Source organism: Babylonia areolata, chromosome 13, assembly GCF_041734735.1.
Source record: "Babylonia areolata isolate BAREFJ2019XMU chromosome 13, ASM4173473v1, whole genome shotgun sequence".
NCBI classification, from domain to species: domain Eukaryota; kingdom Metazoa; phylum Mollusca; class Gastropoda; order Neogastropoda; family Buccinidae; genus Babylonia; species Babylonia areolata.
In genome coordinates this window covers 14,669,784-14,688,205 of record NC_134888.1, presented here as the reverse complement: position 1 = coordinate 14,688,205, position 18,422 = coordinate 14,669,784, and the positions used below count along the sequence as shown (strand labels likewise).

Sequence of the window (18,422 nt, the reverse complement as noted above, 5' to 3'; positions counted from 1 at the left end):
TCTGCATCAGGACTTTCAGGTCACGTCTTCTCTCCAGGGGCTTGACGATAGGAATCCCATCTACTAAAAGCCAAACATGAAGGAACCAGTTTCAAAGAAAGAGCATATAAAGCCTTTGTACACCCCTTGCTGGAGTATGGCTCATTCGTCTGGGACCTCTCCACTAAGAAGAACACTGACAGACTGGAAGCCGTACAGCGTCGAGCATTTCGCTTCGTCCTGGGCAGGTACTGGAACACCTCAAGTGTCAACAAAATCTAGAGTCATTGAGTTGGCCCTCTCTGGAGAAGCAACGCAAGACCCCCAGGCTCTCGATGCTGTACAAAATTTACACCAATTAAGCCCACTGTCCAAACCTCAAAAGGAAACTTAACCCACTGCCGCCTCGCCAATGCTGAGGACACAACCAACAGTTTTCCATCATCACCACCAGAACACAGTTCAGAGGCTCTTCATTTTTACCTAGAACCATCATAGACTGGAACTGCCTGCCCCAAGTAATGTGGAGGCCAAAACGCTTGACACTTTTGTGTTAAGGGTCTCCAAGCAGAAAACCATTTCCAGTGCCCCCCACACCCCATGCTACCCCCCCCCCCCCCCCCCCACACACACACACACACACCTCCCACCCCAATCCCCTTACCTCCTGTCCCTCCTCACACCCAAATTACCCTGAACAGCAGTAGAATGATGCCACCTTCACCTCTACCTCTTCTTCACATCATCAAGGAACACCAACTACAAAATAGTAGTAGTAGTGACCCCCCCCCCCCCCCCCCCCCCCCCCCCCACCTCGAGTTATAGGGGGTGCCAGAATTATCAAGTTATATGATTGTGGGCCCTCAACAATGAAGAAGGAGTAACTGACACAAGCAGACTGAAAAGCAAGGAGCATAAATGCAATCACTTGTGAGGTCAACATTACATGTGTGTATGCACATGCCTACTAATTCTGCCCATTGATTCATGTCTGAGATGCAGTTTTCAACTACCAAAATTTCCACATGCTGTTGTGGATATCTCAATGAAAGTGTCTCCAAAAAATGAGTCAGTAGCTGTGAGTGTGGTAACAAACTGGAACTTAAAATCACAGTGTTACTTTTTTCATCTGCTGCATGTGCATGTGGAGATGAGTGAGCAAGGTGTGTGTTTGCATTCCTAGGTGTGTTGTATGTGCGCAAATTTGTATTTTCAATTATTTCCTTGTTTATAGGCATTTGGAGTTTTACAGTTCACATTCATGTCTTCTTTAGAGGCAGCATTTCTGGCTTGGAAATTCCGGAGTTGCTCAACACCCAAGTTATATTGTTTGTGAAAGCTTCTTGTCGACGGACCTGATTACTTTATTTGGGTCAGATGTGGTAAAGTGAAAGGAAGCTTGTCTGTATGTGTCAAAGTGTGTAAGTGTATCGAACATTTTATGTCAAAGAGTTGGTTCATTTTTCACCTCTGTCATGCAGTTAAGTTGCCCTCTGACCTGAAAAAAGAAAAAGAGGTTGTATCTGTTCCAAATGCATTTCAAAATAACCAGTACCTTTATTCCTGGCTTTTAGTCAGCTTTTTTGTTGTGGGTTTTGTTGCTCATCATGGACTTCGCTTTATTCTGTAAGCAGTCAACTACCCTTGGATTCCATGCTCACAATGTGTTTTGATATTGTCAAGCATGTGTGATTGGCTGTATATCAGCCTTTAGAGCCTAAGCTATGGAGATCGGTAAGTTAAGGCTGTGCAGTAGAATGGAGGGAGCGATGCTTGTTGTGAGCATGAATATCAGTGCTGGCTTCCATTATGTATTGTGATAACATTTTAACTCACTCAGTACGGCCAGTCCTCTCTTCTCCTCTACACAGACCCCTCAGATGTCCAGTGGATGTCTGAATGACCCAACCTTTAACTTCCATCGTCAGAATTGTGGTATTCTTCATCAACATTCACCTCTTCAGTATAAGAGCCTTCCGCTTGCAATGTTTTGATGATGGTAACTGGGGTGAAACGCTGTTAACGTTGTCTTTTTCGCCGTTCGTATGGAGAGAGTTAATACACTCCAAAAAAGCAAACAAAAACAAAACTTTCACTGAATGACAAAGAGTGGACGAGTTCCACAGCAACAACTTAGCTGTATGTTTGAAAATAGAATACCAGTGTAAGTAAACTGTTGCCTAGAATGTACAAGAGACACAGACCCAGAGAGAGAGAGAGGAAAAAATCTTGCAGTAGTTATCAATCCTGATATAAAGTTTCTCTCTTTTATGAACTGTCCATCATTGACTTAAATGGATTATGCTTCTTCAAATTCTAACAAACACGCCTGTTACAACACTCAGCCAACAGGCATTTACCTACCGGTTTTAACATTTTGTCTCATGTCAAATAGACAGAATTCTGAAATGACAAAAAGAATATTGTTCAGTACTTGTACTGGTTAAGTGACATTTATTCTCCCTATCTCAGATCATTTCCTGTCAGTTGATTTCTAACAACTTAAACTTTCCAACAAGTCAGTCACGAGAGTTTGGATCAGGCCAGAAAGACTCATGATCCACACTGAACCCTTTCTGTTAATACAGTTTGTGTGTCTTGTGTGTGGGCATTTGTGCATTAGGATGGTGGGTACCTGCGAGCATGCAAATGCCATTTTTGACGTCAGTGCGATCTTGTACGTGTGCGTGCGTGTAGTGGGGGATGGGGACTACATTAGATTGCATATATCACTATGTGCACGCTTGTGTGTACATATGTATGCTGTGTGCGCCCCCGTGCAGGTAACAGAAACAATATACTAAGCCCCTATGAATCTCTCTCAAAGAGACAGTACACAGAGACAATCTTGCCTCCTTTTATCCATCTACATATTTACCCGTATTCTTTTTGTCTTCATCTGCAGTAACGTTCCATATTTCCAAGTAAGACTTTAAGGTGTTGTTTTGGAACATGAATCATCCAATGTCAGTTAACACCTGAAAGAACAGCTTTGTTCTAATTTTACTCCCCCAAACATAACTGAAACAAATCCAGGATAAAACAGAGAAAAAAAAAGAAGGAAATACTGCTTCTCTATCAGAGCACTCAATCAACTGAAACCAACAACACAATTTTTTTTTTTTTTTAATGTGTACATCATGCAAGCAGGCAAAATGACAAAATGCACTACAAACATTAAATGACGCATAGCACAAAGGAGTAGGGGATGGGGGATGTACAAATGTGCTCCTTCATGGATAAATGGTCTGCCATTTCCTTGCAACAGAAACTCCTCCTTCTACATTCAAATGTCTACAAGTGGGCTTTTGCTGTATGGCGTATGTGACCATTTTTACCCTGCCATTAAGGCAGCCATAATCCATTTCCCTGGGTGTGGATGCAGGGTTATTTTTATTTCTATAACCCAACTACATGACATGGATCACAGGCTCTTTGACGTGCGTATTTGATGCTCTGCATGTGTATACAAAGAGGATTAGGGCACTAGCAGGTCTGCACATGTTGACCTGGTAGATTGGAAAAATCCACATCCTTCATCCACCACCAGATGCAGCTGAGATTTGAACCTTGGAGTTGGACCCTCAGACTGAAAGTCTGGTGATTGAACCACTAGACTATTGCACCCCTCTGCAAAAGGAACAGCTCAAAACAACAACTGTCAGTCAAAACCAGTGCATACAGTATGCTGAATCACAATAAAAATATTATATTTATCGCAATCTTGATTACAAAAAAGGTTAAGAGTATAAATCTCATAAATGTGGTTTCTTTCACATTTCTGTAAATCAATATAAATTGTGTTCCTAATTATATGAAATAATTCATTTCTTGGCACTATCAGATCTGCTTCATGAGATCAATGATCAGAACACCAAGATCCACAGCATTTGTTTAAAAGACATGCACCATCTTTTCCTTTTCCACCCCTTCAGAGAAGATCCCAGCAAACACATGACAAAAAAATAAACTGTCTCCACACAGACAAAGCACACAAAACATTTTTTCTTTTTCAAATTTTAAATTTATACACTTATTTTGCTCCATCTTTTTTTTCTTTCTTCTGAAATCAGTATTGGGATATTACTGAATGACAAACTTCTTATAAAAAAAAAAAGAAACATGCATTATTACCTGCATCATACCCATTTTTTTTTTTTCAGTTTTTTATTTATTTATTTATTTTTTTTTTTTTATTCTCCACTCTTTAACATCCCCACCACCTCCACCCTTTAGTATTATGTTTTTCCTTTCTGATAAATGCAAATCCTTTTTTTCTTTCTTTTTTTCCCCAACCAGAATGAGCATCTCCATTATCCACCCCACCCCACCCCCCAAAAAATCTTCATTACTGGTATGCCTACTTTTTCTTTCTCTCTTTTTAATTTTTTTAATATTTTTTAGGTCAAGTCAATAGACTTTCTCATCAATACGAACAAGACAACTGCAATGGAGACAATGAGTATTTTTTTTATCATGGTATTTGTTCTGCTGGATGCACATTCACCACATTCCTTCCTCCATTTCACACCCTAAAAACTGATTTTGATTTTAGTGGCCATAGTCAAAATTAACTTTGTTGTTCCATTAAAAGATCAATAATCTGTGGACACACTGAATACAAACAGGTTTTTAGACAAAGCATTTTCTTCTGTGTGTGGTGTGGTGTGTGTGTGTGTGACAGAGACAGAGACAGAGGGAGAGAGAACTCCGGAAATTTAATGCAGAAGCCATCAGCCTGTCCACATGAGAATACGTACACATAAATCAAACTGTATCAACAAACCAAGGAGAAACCAGATTCAACAATGGAAACATCTCTTATTACACATCTTTTAATTTGTAATAAAAAAAGGAATTGACAGAGTTTTATCATTTCAATCATGTTTAATTTTTACCTTTCTCGTTATTTTGCATACACAAGATTGTTAACAAGGAAATGAACTTCAGTTTCCAGGTCACCACAGACTGGACTTTTTTTGGTGTCAAAATACCAATACATCTTATGTTATCCTTTAATATTTTGATCATTTATGCCAAGACGAACTTGACCAAAACCACTCTAAATTCAGCCAAATCTCAAAAGTATTTTTCTGCAGTATTCATAAAAGCATTTTTTTTTTTTTTTCCAGATTTATGTTCTTAATCATTTCAGTCTTTTCAGATAACTCTTCCACAGACTGCCTCAGACCCAGCAACAGTGATGCTGTGACAAAGATTGTGCATGGGATGTAACAGGAAGCAACACAATGACATCAGCAAAAGACACACATGATGGAAAGCAGAAAGAGGAAAGAAGAAGTGGTGCGTTATGTGGCTGCCTGTCTGTTGCCAGGACTGCACTTGAAAGGCAGACTGAAGAATAATTGCAGCATCAAACCTCAGGAAGCAGTCAACCAGTAAATTACCATTATCATAGAAAAAACCATGAAGCTGAAGGACGTCTCCACTCCTGATTCAAAATGTTTAAACGTAAAGATGTCAGGAAAGACTATGGCAGGACCTTATATCAGCTCTTTTAGATTTTCTGCTGACTTTCTTCCCCCTTTTCCAAACGTTTTTGTATATATGTTCACATGAAAATTTGTTTCCTCTTTTTTTTAATTTTTTTTTTATTTCATCCCTCAACCAAACAAAGTTTTCTAAAAATTTCTTGAATGTTTCTGACCACCTGAAAGGATTTTTCAGCCTGCCCAGGATCAGTGGATGATTTGGTCTGGGTAGTACTGATGCTTTGCTAACATAGCTGTACTGGGGCTCTGCTATTTCTCACCAAAATCTGCTGATTATACAGGATTATTATCATTGTAAGCCAGTTTACTGTTTGCTTAGTTTATTTCACAGCTTTTGTCTTCACAACTTTCAGGAACTGTTGTCCTTGTACTGCCAAATACAGAAAACTATGCATGGCAGACTTTGTCCACTACGATCAACACTGAAGGAGAGCGACTGAAACAGTGAGATAAAGGAACAGACAGCTCAGAGACAGACAAAGGAGCAAATGGAGATGGAGAGAGATGGATGACAGGGAGAGGTGTATCTCTACTAATAACATCAGTGAACTCGAGAACTTTTCTGTACTTTCCTCTAGCTGACAATGCATTCCACTATGCTGTTCATCCATACAAATGTTCACCAATACACAGATCTTATCCCATATTCAAATCAATAAAGCATAGCAGGCACACAGTTTGTTTTTAAAAGAGTCTACGGCTTTGTCAAAGATATCTGAAATTATTTTATCAATGCAGGGTAACAGCAGATGGCATAATGATCAGGCCTACAAAAGCCATGAAAATGAATAGCAAATTTTCAAGAGAAAATCAGATATATGACAAATAACTGTACATCAAGAAAACAAACATTTTCAACAATACAAACACTTACCATTTACAATAATTACAAAGTGAATCGACACAATGTTAAAACTCCTCAATAAAATGGTCCTACACTGAGCAAATCAAGTCCTTCAACATAATTTTGTCATGACAAAGTTAACATCCCTTTGCTGTTACAATTCAGAAGGCGCATTCCATCTTCAACCTTGTCACTTATCTCTCTCTCTCCCCAAAAGTAGAAACTTTTGCTCTTTCTGTAAAACGTTAGAGTGCAGACCTACATTTGCAGACTGCTATGCACACAATGATGGTTGGTTTTTACAGAACAGTTGGCCGCTCTGGAAGCAAATTAGCACGACTCCCTATTCTAACAATGCAACTGAATGAACCCATTCTGTTTTCTTTCTCCAACAAATGTCGATGTCAGCACACAGCATGCAGGACAACAGAAGTGAACAGTGGCTGTCAACACTTAACTCACAAACGATCACAAAACACTTTGGTCATGAAGAATGTTCACATATATATATATAAACACTTGCTCTTAACACTGCTAAAAGTGAAATCAGTAAAACAAAGTAACATTGAAGGCCTTTTATCTGGATTAACAACTTAGTTTCTGCAGTAAGAATATCAAAAGAGAGGAAATATGTACCACATAAATGTTTCTCTGAAATTGCTGTACATAATCAGAAAAGAAAAAAAAGAAGATATGACACTAAAATCAGTAAGCATAGGGCTCAACTACTAACATGGATTCAGTTTTCAATGAATTTTGTCAAATGACAAAAAACCCAACAAAAACAACAACAACAAAAAAACCCACTGAAGTCTGTTTCACTGATACATTATGAACATAGAATATTCATAATGAAAAGAGATGGCTAATCTGATGAGGCTTACCGCTCTTTTCATATTCAAAAAACTGTTTATTTTCTGGACAGCATATTCAACATTATCTCTCAGAAAAGTGGTTGTTTCTCAAATTGCTGATTCACACATAAAAAAAAAAGTGCTTGTGCAACCTGCAAGCCACAAAAGCAGAATGTGACAGTGCCAGTGACAGTGGCTTTTAAAACAGTCAACAAAAAGAACAAACTTCACGAAAAGTAATGACATTCACTGCCTGTCCTACTCCATTACTTTCTGTCACAGCTGGACCGTACAAATGTGAGATGTCTTAACAGTGCTCCTCCCTTCCTGAAAACGGTGATTTCAGACTGTACTGGCAGATGTGCTGTGCTGTGATGGTGGGTTACACTTAGTGACAACAACATCACACTGAACCAAATACAACATGCAAGTGCATTCCATCAATGTTCCCCTGCCATCCTGTGACTCTACTCTCTCTGTGTACTATTGTCAACTCCTTGACAGCAACACTGACATCCTGCAAAACTTCCAAGGTGACATGACCCAAAAAAAAGCATGTCAAGATGTACAAATCAGTGTGATAGTGTGGGACCAACAATCAGTGTATCACTTTGGACAAAACGACAAAGAAGAGAAAGAATTCATTTTAACACTGCTTATCAGTAAACTTGTCGTTATTTCTGTCTGCAAGAGAAAGAGGGAGTGAGAGAGAGAGAGTTATGAAATGCCTTTGCCTTTCAAGGTCTACTTTGCTCGAACTAATATTCACATCTAAGAGGCCCTCTTGTCATAAGCTTTCTCCTGTAATATTGGCAAACACGTTTGTTATTTCATATGAAACTCAAACCAATACACACACAAGAAGAAAAATTGGGTTTCAACCAAACAATATGATTGATTGTGTCTGCTTCAATGCTCACAGCATTCTAACCCGACTTGAAGATGTTATAACTGGCATCCACTTGGCACTGACACAGATAATAACCATTAGACACAGAAAAAATTATCACATATCTGAGAATGGTTAAAGCTATGACTGAATGCTAAATCAGTAATGTGTTCAAAAAACCTAACAGGAAAATAAGAAACACCTGAAATTTCTTTTCTAAACTCCTGGATCAGATGAAACACAATACTGAATACTTAGTATTTCAATTATCAAACAATCTGTACAAATACACCCTATTCGTTCCTTTGCATTTACAGTCCTTCCAACCACATAAGTTCCAAGTTTGTTGAACTCAAACCGCTCATCTTTATCAAAGTAACAAAAACAAAAAGTTTCAGGCATACCTTTCGTGAAAGGATATATATATATATATAAAAAGAAAAGTTTCAGGCATGCCCTTTGTATAAGAAAAAACAAGCAAACAACAAAACCCAACCAATCCACTGCCACTTTTTAAGTGTGCAAATTGCTACTGTTCAAGACACAGACAAGCACCCTTGCTAACGTGTAGAGGATTTATCAACCAAAACTTCTTTCTGATTTATGCAGTAGTAATCTGTGCTGTGAAGAGTAGCTGCACCCTTTTCACTATGTGCCTTGATGCTGCTTGCCTTGTACTTACCTGTCAAGTTAGTTCCAAACAGGAACTTGAAACTTGATCAGCTCACAACAACCAGCAACCCTTTCATCAGTTTTCTCTCTACCCCAAATTTTCACATCACTCGCACACACTGTCCTCGGCACTCAATCACCCAATCAAACCTCCCACCTTCTTTCTCAGTCAATATTCCTTTTCTTCTTAAAAAAAAAAAAAAAAAAAAAAAGGAAAGCAGCAAAAAAAAAAAAAAAAAAAAAAAAAAAAAAAAAGTCAGTGGATGCTGTAGGTTTACAGAGGTGAAGCAAAGTCCTGCCCAGCCGAAGTCTCCTTCCTCTGGATGACGTCAATCTTGTAGACAATGTTTCCATCCTCTGCATTCCTCCAGGAAAAGAAGCCGTAGTGCAGCTGCTTCACTGGGTGGGACAGCTCATCGACACTGCGCTTGAACACTGTGGCACATCAAGTCAGGTATGTGACTTCATTCAATCACAACAAGGCTTATTTCCCCCATCTTCCCCTTTTGCAGCCATTTGCATAACCATAGCTCTGATCAACCTCAACATTGTACACAACATAAAAACAGTATTTAACAAGCTTTCAGTTTCACATGATACAAGTCTGACAATACATGTAATCACTCACTCAATATTTGCCCAACACCAAGCACCCAACATAACAAACTGTTTAAAACAAAAACAAAATCAAAACAAAAACAGAGTGGATAAAAAAAAAGCCTCATTAGGACCAATATTTTATGGTAACTCAAAAGTGTAATTGAATACCCCATGTAACAATTTAATATTTTGATATTTTGATCTCTCATTTGACATTTCTGTCCACAATGTTTTTCTTTTTTCTTCATCTGTACCACCTCAATGGTTTACAATTGATTACTGTGTTACAGATTATGGTGTATATATATATTTGTATTTCTTTTTATCACAACAGATTTCTCTGTGTGAAATTCGGGCAGCTCTCCCCAGGGAGAGCGTGTCGCTACACTACAGCACCACACATTAAAAAAAATTTTTTTTCCTGCATGCAGTTTTATTTGTTTTTCCTATCGAAGTGGATTTTTCTACAGAATTTGCCAGAAACAACCATTTTGTTGCCATGGGTTCTTTTACGTGCGCTAAGTGCATGCTGCACACGGGACCTCGGTTTATCGTCTCATCCAAATGACTAGCGTCCAGACCACCACTCAAGGTCTAGTGGAGGGGGAGAAAATATCGGCAGCTGAGCCGTGATTCGAACCAGCGTGCTCATATTCTCTCGCTTCCTAGGCAGACGTGTTACCTCTAGGCCATCACTCCTTATATATATGTAATGATCTATATCTACAACAATCTATCTATCTATATTCAAATATCAATATATATCTAGAGAGAGGAGGTAAAGAACCACTGAAATACTAAGACAAACTGCTTGTTGTTTTGATTGAATAATACACACATCTATATGTATAGACAGATACACCTGGCACAAACAGATGAGATATATATTACAATAACTTGATCCCAATTAGATTTGTTTAAAAATTATTGTCAGAAACGAAATTTGTTGAACTATAAGTTAATGAATAAAAACAGTTTTCATCTCCATAGATATCTTCCTTCCAAGTAGAGAGTGATGGCAACAGCAAAAGATAACAAATACAAACTGAAAAAAATTGAGAAGAATAAGGCAAACTTTTCTTCCAGAAAGTTAACACAGAGAGAGAGAAAGAGAGATGAATATGCACACACATCACTATAATGTGTTAAGAACAAAGGTGTTATACCTCCAGAGACGTATCTCTCCAGGCGGTAGGTATGATGGTGGTAGCACTCTCTCATGATGATGGAGCCCAGTACGGTCAGGTCGGACATGGCAGGCAGCACCACACGATACTGCTCACGCACCACTGACGCCTTTGGCATGTAGTAACGGGTCTGGCACATCACATGCCCACTTTGTTAATTAAGTCACTAAGGAAATCTGGGTTTTCCAGCACAGGCTGAAAATGTTTTCTTTAAATTTTGCAAGAAAAAAGACAATTCATTCATCAATGCTTTCATTCGCAAATACATCACTGAAATATCCAAAGTTTAAATTATAATATATCTTAAAAAGATTGAGCAGAGTTTGTTCTTGTTATGACTGTTGTGATAAGAATGTCTTAATTTTTTCAGAACATCACATTTTGCTCGCATATAATAATAGGAATACTACTTGTACTTATATGGTGCAAACTCTCCTTAAAATGTGCTCTGTGAGCACCTCACACGAAACCATACATAATACAGCAGTGAATATACCTCGGCACACAAAAAAAAAACATAATAAATTACATATGTTCATCTTAATACACCACGACAATGCTACTAATAGCAGATATCAACAATCTCACACACACATGCACGCGACACACACAATATGTCTTACACACGCACATATACACACACACATGTGCACTCACACAGAGCACACACACACACACGATCAAGGACACACATTTGTATACACCCATCCACAGGCACACACACATTACATGGAGTCAGCACCAGTGGGTCATGATATAGAATGTGTAATTAAAAATAAAATCAAAACAACAAAAAGTTATTATCAATATGATAACAAAATAACATGAAGAGGAAAGAAAAAACATGATTAATCGAATGATGTTTTAATGTTCTTCAGATGCTACACTTCATTGGTTGTTGTTGGAAGTTTTTCATTGTTGATAACAATAAACAAAAACATAGCACTTAAACTGCCATGTAAAACATTACTATCTTGGCTAACAGCAACCTTGAGCAAAATACTACAATACAATCTGAAATGAACAAGTGTCTGGACAAAAAAAAAAAAAAAAAAAAAAAAAAAAAAAAAAGCACACCTGCTAGAAAAATTCATTTGCTGTGATCGACTTTGAGTGCAGTTCTATCATCAAATCAGCTGACAGCAAAAACAGTGGCCAAGTTGCATCAGACTTGCAAATTCACGAACGTAGCACTCTCCTGGGCAAAATAAAAGCAGCTGACAGCAAAAACCCTCTGGCAGCCACACTACATGCATAGTGATTAAATCATTACATTTTCCAAACTAAATTTTGCATTCATGCAGAAACAAATGTCATTATAACTTGGTAGACATGTTAAATGCTATTTATTATATCACATCCTTATCCTCATCAAAAGTTTTGTATATCTTTTAGTTTTACCCCAATATTTCTATAGTGTACACAAGAAAGGGGTGGAAAAAAAGGTTAAAACCTCACCTTCAGCTTCACAATAAGATCAATCAGGTCCCGAGGAGGTGAAATACGTGTACGGTTCAACGGCATTATGTAACAAGTGCGGTGCAGAGGATCAACAATGGCAGTCAGATTCTGGAAGAAAAGTATATGACATATATATATAAAACTTCAACAGATAACAAATAATCAATCAATTAGCTCTGATATTACTGATATTACTGGTATACATGATACAATTAGCACATTGTATTTGTGGTACACTAAGCAATAATTCATTACATTTGTAAATTTTTTTCAATGTCTGAGGGTAATACATTTGTACCATGCATATGTGAGGAAAGGAATATATATTTTAGAGTGAAAAAATGAAAACGAGTCACTGCCATCTATCCTTCGATTACCGAACTGATTTAAAATGTACCACATTCTAACTCTATCATATAAAGCTGAAAAAAAGGAAAAAAAAAAAGGAGATCATTTATAAAAAAAAAATCTTATTTCATTAATCTTTCCTAATACCAGCTTATCTATTTGCACCAGCCAAACGCCTCAAGCACAAATATTATATATTCTTATAAAGCACAAACAGAACACATTGCCAGTATTTAATCCCCACAGTCCCGATGTTTCCCACAGAAAGAGCACACTGTTCCCTTAAATGTGTGACTTTATCAATATTCATGATAGCTGGTCTGAAAAATGGAAGCACATGAAAACTGTTATACTGTGACCTCTTCATTTACTTATTTTCTAATGTTAACTCTTTGTTATTTAAGAAAGTTTACAAAATGAAAGCAGAGGTCAATGATGTTGAAAAAAAAAAAAAAAGAAGAAGAAGAAGAAAAGCATGAAAAATGTTTTACTCTGTGCACAGTGAATTCTTCCTTTATCCAAGAAAAATAAATGAAAGCAGATGTCACATGACATTCAAAGGATACCAAGTGCTGCATAGGTACAAAAGAATCAATGACAATAATTATTAAAGACAATTTTCTACCTTACCCTACAAAATACTGTACAGGTACTGAACAATCAATGATACCAGAAATACAACATTTAGTAAAGACTCTTTTCCCCCCTACCCTGTCAAAGTCATGCCACACCACAGTCTCCTCCACTTCATCAAACTTGGGAACGGTCAGGTGCTCATACAGATCCTCAGCGGAAACTTCAATGTCCTCCTCAAAGAAGTCCATTTCTGTCAGGGCTCCTGAAGGCTCATTGGCGTAGTCCATTGGGGGCGTGTCAGGGGCGATCTGAGGCTCTGACTGCTGCTGGTGGAAGAAGCCATCGTAGTAGGTCACCCCACACCGGCCTCGCACCACCTGCCATCACATCATGCATTACACTTTGGGCACATCACAGATGAGCTGAAGATAGACAATCATGTTGACTGAATAACTGTTTGAAGATTTTGACAATCAGTTTCAAGCATGGTTAAAATGCCAAAGAGGATGAAGGATGAAAAATGACTTGACTATGCAACCACAACCTCTGGTGCCACTCTAATTAAATAAAATCATACTTCCATCACTTCATGACACCAGGCAAGTACTCAGAACATGTACAAGTTTATGATAGCAGGATAAAGCAAGCCTTGTATCAGTGCAATGTAGGGAATAGTGTGAAATATATCACGAAAAGCATGAAGGTAAGATATGAAACAGCACAATCAACAATAAACGGTGAGACAATTATCAAAAGTGTTGTTAGTCATGGTAAGCACAAACTTGTCGCAAAATATTTCTCCTGAGCAGATGCAGTACCTCTGCTATTTCGAGTAATAAAAATTAAACCTGCCAGGAGGAAGTAATAGGGACAGGCTAATTATATAGATGCACATTGTCTGAGTTTCAGAAGTGCATCGATAAAACAGGGAAAATAACTCCTAATATCCTTGAGTTTAAGAATCGCATTCATGTAAGAGAAGGCAACTCCAAAGATCCTGTCACAACTATGGTCCCAAGTGAACAATGAAATGCACAGCTTTCTTTCTTTTCCTTAGCAGCTGATTCAATGAAGTTGTACCCCAAAAATCCACTTACCTTAGAGGACAGGTGTCTGTACAGGAAGATGGCAGCGATGATGCCAGTGCCCAGCACCAGCAGAGCTGTCAGGATCAGACAGAGGTTCACCCATGTGCGATGGCGGCGAGGTACATAAGTCACTCTAACAGACTTGGGAGATGTGGCTTCCTCGGGATCATCTTTGACCCCAGTCTGAAATGGGGGTGGTAATGTACAATTTCGTCTCTATTTTCCCTTACAATTTCTTTCAATCAGCCTTAGAGTCCTTATCCTCTGTTACTTATATTGTTATAAAATCTTATTCCTCTCCATCCGCACTCAACGCCCCCTCCCCTCCAAGACCACTGACATCCAAAATCATTATTTTAACTCATGGATTGTTTTTGTTTTTATTTCTTACGTGCAATAAATTGATTACTTTATTTGAAGTGATAACACCATTTAAATCATATTATTTTCAAGTATCTCAATTATTCAAGAAACTTTTCGAAGTGCCACCGCCTAAGCCTAAGGCACACCGCAACTTGCTGTTTTCTTCAGATCTGTGCAGGCTGGCAAATGCTCCCAAAAATAAGCTCAGCAGTACAGTTAGAATTTCAAACAAACATAAAATATATCTTGCATTCCGTTCATTATTGTATATTCTTGCTATGTTAAAACTTAAATGCGTTAAATATCTGATATAATTTTATCAATTATATTTTATTTCTTTAGTAATTTTTCCCTTAGGATTTCTGTCTGCTCCAGGACCATTAAGAGTTGTCAGATGAATGTGTCTGCCTTCGATGTGCCATCAAATTAATTTTTTTAATTGTTCATTGTAGTTAGTTAGTTGTAATATAAAATATACATAACTGTAAACACTTTGCTGATGTAGTTTGTGTCATTCTATGTGTTCTGTCCAGAATTTATATTCTTCATCTTTCAGCTACTAACACAAAAAACATGCTAAGTAATGAAACCAACTGGGAAAAGCAAAAAACATCAATAACTAAATCATTCATAATCTGCAATATATACTATAGTTCAATCTAGAAGACTTACAACCTATGATTTGTAAAAGTGTAAAGATTTCTTTTTCACAGTATTACTGTCACAGTGACAGACACAGCACTATTACCAGAGAAAATGAGCCAAAAAGCAGATCTCCCAGGCCAGCTAAAAGACAAGAAATATCTGGCGAACCCTACAAAGAAATAGATTTCACTATGGAGACACACATTTTAAGAAGTTACACCTAAGTTTGTGGGTGCAATGTTAATCTAAAGCTCTACAATTATCATCCATAAAATATGTTTTACAATACTTATTAAAGCTTAAATCCTGTTTAAAACATCATGAGAACATGTTTTCCAATTCCAGCATTGAGAACATGAATGGTCTTCCACTTTGTTACTATTGTATTGTTGTGATGGTAAAATTGCTTTTAATGTTTCTGTTGAAACCCTACTCCTTGTAGTCGTCACACACATTTACACCTCTTGATATTTACCTCAATATATGCCGATCCTTACAATGGTCATGTTAAACTATCCCGCTGACTAGTTAAAAAATAAAAATCGACAATTACATATCTAGCACTCTTCATTTAAAAATCTTAAGATAAAAGTTAAAGTAAAAAAGAAAGAAAAAAATCATCATACACTGGATATTAACAGTAGTTTCACTTTCAAGGAGGTATTAAAGTGCAAGGTCTGATCAATGTATACTACATCATGTCTGCTGTTGGGGGGAAAAACACACACACAAACAAAAAACAAACAAAAACTTAGTAACAACAGCAATAGCTGTTTTTTTGGTAGTTGTTTATGCCCTCAAAAAAATCAAACTAAAAGCAAAACCCCTCATATCAACACAGCTCCTAGAAGTAAGATCTTACAAAAATGACACATGGATAACTCTATAGACATAATTCATTTAGACTTTAGAAAAGCATTTGACTCTATACCACATCAAAGACTTTTATCAAAATTAGCTTCATATGTTATCACTGGAAGCATACTGAACTGGACAAAAAACTTCTCGTCAGAAGGAACATAGGTAGTTCGAATTGGAAAAAAAAAAGAAGTCAACAAATGAAAATGTTGTTAGTGGTATACCACAAGGTAGCATACTTGGCCCTGTGCTTTTTACAATATACATAAAATCAAATGACCTCCCTTAAAGTATAGAAAGCAAATGCAAAATATTTGTATTTGTATTTTGTGTTTGTATTTCTTTTTATCACAACAGATTTCTCTGTGTGAAATTCGGGCTACTCTCCCCAGGGAGAGCGTGTCGCTATAATACAGTGCCACCCATATTTTTGTATTTTTTCCTGCATGCAATTTTTTATATTTGTTTTTCCTATCGAAGTTGATTTTTTCTACGGAATTTTGCCAGGAACAACCATTTTGTTGCCGTGGGTTCTTTTATGAGCACTAAGTGCATGCTGCACACAGGACCTCAGTTTATCGTCTCATCCAAATGACTAGCGTCCAGACCACCACTCAAGGTCTAGTGGAGGGGGAGAAAATATCAGCAGCTGAGCTGTGATTCGATCCAGCGTGCTCAGATTCTCTTGCTTCCTAGGTGGACACGTTACCTCTAGGCCATCACTCCGCATGCAGATGATACTAAACATTACGGCAATGCACAAAATAATACTGCACTACAAAAGGACTTATCTAAGTTACAAGACTGGACTGATAGATGGAATCTATATTTTAACGCATCAAAGTGTAAAGTAATGCACATGGGGAAACCCATATGATAATAGAAGGCACCACACAGGACACTGAGAAATGTCAAAGTGAGAAAGACCTTGGCATAACTTTCGATATAATAATCATTTGACATACATATACATACAGAATATAATAAATAAAGCCAATCAGACGATAGGAATAATTAAGAGAACATTTACCTATTTAGATAAAGATATATTTCTTAAACTGTAAAAAGCATTGGTTTGATCACAAGTAGAATATGGTAATATTGTGTGGCACCCATACCTCGAGAGACAATCTATAGCTATAGAAAGGGTACAAAGAAGAGCAACTAAGCTATTAAAAGAATGCAAATCTATGAGCTATCAACAGAGACTTATATACTTAAATCTGCATTCATTAAAGGGTAAAAGGCTAACAGGGGATTTAATAGAAACGTACAAAATGTTAAATTGCTATAATGAAGTCAATGTGAATAATAATTAATATTTTTAGAATGTCAGATTATGAGAGTACAAGAAATTCAATGATGAAAATTTGTATACAGCACTGTAATACTAACCTATGCAGAAATTCATTAGCTAATAGAATTGCAGAAATATGGAATGCACAAATATGGAATGCACTACCTATCGAAACTAAACTTGCACAAAATACTGATGTGTTAAAAAATCCTTGAAATGAAAATCAATTTAAGAGAAAAATTGATTGACAATGACAGGTGAATTAAAGTACATCAGTACGTGTAAAAGAAAACATATGTGTAACCAACAAATAAAAGAAGACCTATATTGAAGGGGGCATAAAAAACGCTGTGAGGCCTAGGCAGTCAAATGCCAGTCCCTACACCACCACTACTACTACTACTACTACTACTACGAGGTGCCAGATTGCAAATGATATGATACATACTGAGGAACCTCAAAAGGACGAATCAGTTACTGTTTTTGTTTTGAAGTCCTAGAAGCAGTAGAAGCCTTCAATTTCAAAGGCACCAACCAACCCATCCTTGAGGAAAACATTGTTCCTCTGGATGTGTTTTCCCCATTCTGGTTCAGTTTCAATTTCAAGTAGCTGTTGTCACTGTCGAAGTGACTGGTCCATTTCACCAAAAACAACATGTCATCTTATAATTTCCAACTGTGAAATCAGTATTTTCCTCCCCATAAGTTGCAAGAAGTGTGATGGGTTTCAGATACATATCCATCGTCACGTGATACTAACGTTGTTTGTGAATCAATTCTTTCACACAATTGTACATTAGCTGAATCTAAAATTAGATCTTGTCTCCCCTCCCACAACCATTGTGTTAATATTTTTCATGCCATCTTCTTTCATGTCTATTAACCGACAAACACTAAGAAATTAATAAAATCATACTAATAGAACTTATTGTCATTTTCATCAACTAATGTAAGCAAACCAAAATACAGAAGTGGGCAATACCCGGAAATAAATCTGCTACGCTTTTGTTGATTGTCTGCTTGGCAGCCATCTTGCAATTTTCAGTTGTCTTCTTCAGTCAACACAAAAACAAACGATATGAAAACACTTACCAACGGTTCTGTCAAAACCTCAGGCTCCTTGTCTCCCTTCTTCTCACCGGGCTGAATCTTGTAGATGGTCATTTTCGGCTAAATCGGTTAAATTACACCGTGAATTTAACGCAGACAAATTACTTATTCGTGTTGATCAACACCTTCTTTGCATAA

At 37.3% G+C, this 18,422-nt stretch overlaps 1 protein-coding gene across 1 annotated transcript; it reads right to left on the bottom strand.

The window, feature by feature from the left end:
- Window positions 1-3,089: 3,089 nt before the first annotated feature.
- Window positions 3,090-18,417, bottom strand: LOC143289081 (integral membrane protein 2A-like). The gene is made up of 6 exons (XM_076597921.1): window positions 18,267-18,417; window positions 14,021-14,194; window positions 13,058-13,300; window positions 11,997-12,107; window positions 10,518-10,668; window positions 3,090-9,186 (listed from the first exon to the last, which is right to left on the bottom strand). Exons 1-6 carry the CDS (start codon window positions 18,336-18,338, stop codon window positions 9,026-9,028), a joined length of 912 nt encoding a protein of 303 aa, XP_076454036.1. The 5' UTR covers window positions 18,339-18,417; the 3' UTR covers window positions 3,090-9,025.
- Window positions 18,418-18,422: the final 5 nt, after the last annotated feature.